At 37.1% G+C, this 5,000-nt stretch overlaps 1 protein-coding gene across 4 annotated transcripts in view; it reads right to left on the reverse strand.

Annotated features, from left to right (window-relative positions):
* Positions 1 to 1,742: 1,742 nt before the first annotated feature.
* Positions 1,743 to 5,000, reverse strand: part of LOC113821066 (guanylate kinase) — a 24,578-nt gene continuing 21,320 nt past the window's right edge. For all 4 annotated transcript variants that reach the window (XM_027373493.2, XM_027373495.2, XM_027373496.2 and 1 more), the window contains 3 exons: positions 4,653 to 4,844; positions 4,093 to 4,244; positions 1,743 to 3,570 (listed from right to left, as the gene is read on the reverse strand). In XM_027373493.2, coding sequence (XP_027229294.1) covers positions 3,367 to 3,570; positions 4,093 to 4,244; positions 4,653 to 4,844 — 548 coding nt within the window. In that variant the 3' untranslated portion in view covers positions 1,743 to 3,366. The remainder of the gene's footprint in view (positions 3,571 to 4,092; positions 4,245 to 4,652; positions 4,845 to 5,000) is intronic.

The following is a 5,000-nucleotide window of genomic DNA, read 5'->3' on the forward strand; positions in this document are numbered from 1 at the left end:
AGGACATCCAAAAATTTACTAAACACGACCCAAAAGAATGCTTCGCTCCCTCATCTACCCTCTAATCCATCTATTCCTATTCCCTCTACATTCAAAGTAATTGCTGATATCTATTCTTCTCAATTCCTCCAACCCTCCCACTCTCTCCCCATTCTCCATGTACACCATTCTCTCTTCTTTCCCCATTATCTTACCGCATCCACCTCAATACTCATGTGACTCCCTTTTATCGCAACAGTGTCCATCTCTAGATTCTTCCCCACTTGACATTCTTCCTGGTACTTCACCATCTTCCCATGTTCCCTTATCTCATTCCCTTACCAAACTATCCCACGATCCCTGCTTTCTACCTTTGCTTCTCCACGTTTACCTACTCCTTTCTCCATTTGCATGGATACCCTCCTCTTCCATTTTCCCTTTCCCAATCTCCAACCTTACCCATTTTCCGTCCATTCCATTCCTCCATGGCTTATACCTTACCCCCGTATTTACTCCTCTGTTTTCCCTGACACACCAAAATCAGATCTACCCCCCTCTGTCCTTCTCACCCATTTCCTTGACCTTGTCTCCATTCATTCCTCCTGTATTCATGTTTACACTGATGGCTCCAAATCCACCTCCGGTGCTGGTTTCACAGTAACCTTCCCAACTCACACTTTCAAAATACCCCCTGCCTCCTGAATCCAAGTGTCTTTATTACGGAACTGTACACACTTCTTTTTGCCTTAAAACACATACTTACACCCTTCTTCCTCTTTCACTAAATTTACTGACTCCCATAACTCATTAACTCTCATAAAATCTATGCACTCGACCAATCCCCTTGTAAGATTCAGAACTGGTTGTTCTGCTTGTCCACAAGCCATAAATCTATTAGATTTTGTTGGGTGCCCAGCCATGTTAGAATCCCCAGGAATGAATAGGCAGATACTCTAGCATGCTATGCTACTATATCCACATCACACCAACCACGTTTCTCACGTATTCCAACCACGGTTTATTACCCCCACTTTAAAACCTTCCTGTATACCCGATGGCAATCTTTCTGGTCAAGTCTCTGCACTAATAAATTACATACTGTAAAACTATCAATCTCCTCTTGGTCGGCTCCATTTCATTGGAACAGACATTGGGAGACAGCTCTCGCACGCTTACATATTGGACACACCCGTTTGTTGTCCTGTCCATGCTTTGCTGCAGCTTGAACCTGCTTTCCACCACCTATCCTCCCTTCACCGACCTCCCAACATATCAGACATCCTTACAGAATCTCACATTTTCTGCTTTGACAACCTGTTCTTCCTCAGATGCATACATATCCTTCACTTGACCTAATCCCCTTAACTAATCCTACCTTAACACATTCACTCATTAACTCCTTTACCCATCTTTAACCTTTTCAATACTACTGTAGATAGTTGACACAACAAAAATTCAACAACCCAATACTGTACTGCACCTTCCTATATGACCTTAGATGTCTAGCACATTTATTTTGCTGTTAATATTAACATTTACATTAACATTCACTAATACACCTTTCTGTAGTGCTATATGACCTTTGATTTAATAATTTTATGTGCTTGATTAACACACATCAGTGCATGAATAAGATACTTGTATCAATATTAAACTGTATTGAGTTTTATTTTTTTTAGTATGAAACCAATCAAAATTTGAACAAGCATTTTGTTTTACAAATATTCACTTGAACAACTTTACAGGATAGTAAAAGTCAAATGATCTTTTGAAGCATTTACTTTTATAGAACTTTTTTCTTAAAACTCATGTCTACTGTCAAACCAATTCTACATAAAACAGCAAGTCAGGATGAACAATGCTTTTATTTTATATCAGTATAGTAGTACATTTTGCAAATCTAAAAAAATACATTTTCTCAAAAAAATAATTTTCTTACATAAACAAAAACAAAAACAAAAAAATAATAATGATAATCAGCAAGTAAGAATCAACTCCAGAAACACTGAAAATAGCCAGACGTATTTTTCCCTAAATCATCTCTAAGTATAATAGTTTCTCCTATGTTGGCATGGGTTTTAATTCAATTTATGATATTTTGGCGAGTTAATTTAATCTCAATGGATAATAGAATCTGAGTCCAATGAGAATTTGGTCACCATACTTCTACAATAAATACAATTTAACTGAAGAACCAATATTCAAGTTAATGGGAGAAACACCCAAAATATAAGAAAATAATATAAATAATTTCCATCAGCAAATATCAAGTGCATTTTACAAACATCCTACAAAACACAGCCTGCAATAATGACACAAATGGTATTAACAAGCTATGGGCAATGCTTGTACTTGTCTACAATAAATTTAAAAACGGCTTATAAATACTGCATCCGTATTACATTGCAATGGCAGGTAATGAAAATGCCCATTTTTCATTATATAAACATTTATGGAGGTAGCACATATTTTTTTTCTTCAACTAGCACTGTAAAGGCTTTCATTATTAATCATGGTTGTAAGATTAGGTTAATACCAATATTTCTTAGAACAGGCACCAGCATAAAACAGCAGCATTCACAACCTATATTATGCTTAATATAACTGGCCTCATATGTTATCCACCTTTCAGTGTACAACCTACTGCAGAAACACTTAAATAGCAACCATAAAAGGTAGACATTACTGTACTCCATACATGGATAGTACTGCACACCTCAGTTTGGTCCATTACACAGCTACTATCTGAGACCAACCTCAGAATAATTTTTTGTAAGTTCTTAATGCTAAAAGAATCTGAATGAAAATATCTTTAGTAGAGTCACAGTCAAAAGCCTACTGAATTATATCTCATTCCAGGAATGCATTACACAACTAAAATGCTTGCAAAGGAATCTAATGATACTATCTGGAGATGCATATCACAAAGTGCAAACAATAGTCACTTCCCACTTACTGGCAGTGAAGTGGCATTGGCCCATCATTACTACCTATTAAAACACACATGTTAAGGAAAAAAAGTGAAAAAAATAATCTGAAAATCTGACTAAAATCCTAACATATAGACTACATAAAATGCCATATGGATCAGTTTAACTTACATACATACTTATCAGTGTATTACATGTATCTATTACAAACATGACCCTGCTATTTGTCACCGTTTTCATGTATAAAGACTGTTATAAGTAAGTACTTTTCAATGAGAACACAAAAGTTTATATCACAAAATTTTACTAATTAATGCTGCCAAAATTCAGACTGGACATTCGAAACCTCTGTTTTTGAAACGTCTTTTTCTTTAGAGAGCTAATCAAATGCATTATTTTTGAACCAGAGCTCTAAATAAATAAAACACAAAATTGTGTCCCTTTAATGTGGCTGTCATTATTTGCTGCTCTTTTCCTCTATGACTGGTAGAATGAACTTCCTCAGTTCACTATATGCTTTCTCCACTACATCATTGACAATGATCTTGTCGAAGTTGCCAGGCACCGCTCCGTACTCTAGCTCTCGCTGTGCCGTGTTCAGCCGCTTAGCCAGGCTCTCCTCCGTCTCCGTCCCACGGGCTCGCAATCTCTTCTCAAGATCCTGATTCGATTAAATCAAAGTATTAAAAACCATTAAAAAGTTTTCTCGGTTAATTTAATTACTCTGGAGAATCAATTCAGCATATTTTCAAAATAGTAGCAAAACCAAGATCAATTATTTTATTGAAAAAAATCTAAAACCCTGATCCCTGATTTCGTTGAATAGTAAGAATGCGTACGTCAATATATCTACAACTTATTTAAAAATGAATTCTTATCTATATGAGCTGTACTAATCCATAGAAAAGCCCATGTATAATGTAAATATAATACATTATGCTAACAATGCTGAAAATAAACATTTTAAGTTCTTCAAGAAACGTAATACTTGACCGATATATCCAATTTAAAAGTTTGTTATTTCGTTGAAGTGATGTGAAACCAAACCAACTCACTATCAACATTCTCAAACCACATCTAAGTAATGCCGTTCTGTTAAACCTGCTTTCATTAATTGTAAATAGATCAGTTAAAAAAAAAAAAAAACATTCAGACAAGGGGCCGAATCCCTCCCTCAACTCACCTCAAGTGAAGGAGGTTTGATAAAAACATAATGCGGTTTGAGATCTGTTTTCTTAACCTGCATGACCCCCTGTGTGTCAATGTCCAAGATGCAGATTCGCCCACTGGCCAGCACGTCCTGTACAGCCTTCTTGCTGGTGCCGTACATGTTGCCTACAGAAAGGAGCACAGTCATGAGTGCGTTGTGTTTTACGTGCATCTGAGTGAACTGATTGGAAAACAAGTGTCTCTCTTTCTCGTTGGATGGTGCGAGAGGGAAATCTTTTTTTTTTTTTTTTTTTTTGGAGGGAAAGACTGATGCATTGTAGGATACGAAATAAAGAATATAAAGGAAAGTCCAATATCTGCAGTGAGACTACGAACTACTAATCTATTCAACTGTGATATTACGAACACGAAAGGATTTATATATATAAAAAAAGAAGATTTGTGCAACATAAAAATTTTGACTTTTGAATCATCAACCTAAGGAGAAAATCTAAGTAACACAACGATAAATCATCACCAATTTAACCCAAGAAAATCGTGAAGAAAATCGAAAAAACTCCCTTTTCAACCAACCTGAGAAGACGGCGTTCTCAATGAACTCCCCAGCGCCGATGGCCCTCTCCATCTCCTGGCGGGAGACGAAGTAGTAGTGTTTGCCGTGCTCCTCGCCGGGCCGCGGGGACCTTGTGGTGTGCGACACGGAGAACCCGAAGTGGGGGCCGTACTCGTCCAGCAGCAGTTTCAGGAGGGTCGACTTACCGGCACCTGGTGACATAGAAATGGGGGAATCGTTCCAATGAGATGGTTTATCTAATCCATCATACTCATAATAATACAACTTTTATAACTCACTAAAAGATGGCAATATATCTTTTCCTATTACCCCCCCCCTCATTAGGACAAACAAAGAGTGCAGCACTT

Source organism: Penaeus vannamei, chromosome 17 (genome assembly GCF_042767895.1).
Source record: "Penaeus vannamei isolate JL-2024 chromosome 17, ASM4276789v1, whole genome shotgun sequence".
NCBI classification, from domain to species: domain Eukaryota; kingdom Metazoa; phylum Arthropoda; class Malacostraca; order Decapoda; family Penaeidae; genus Penaeus; species Penaeus vannamei.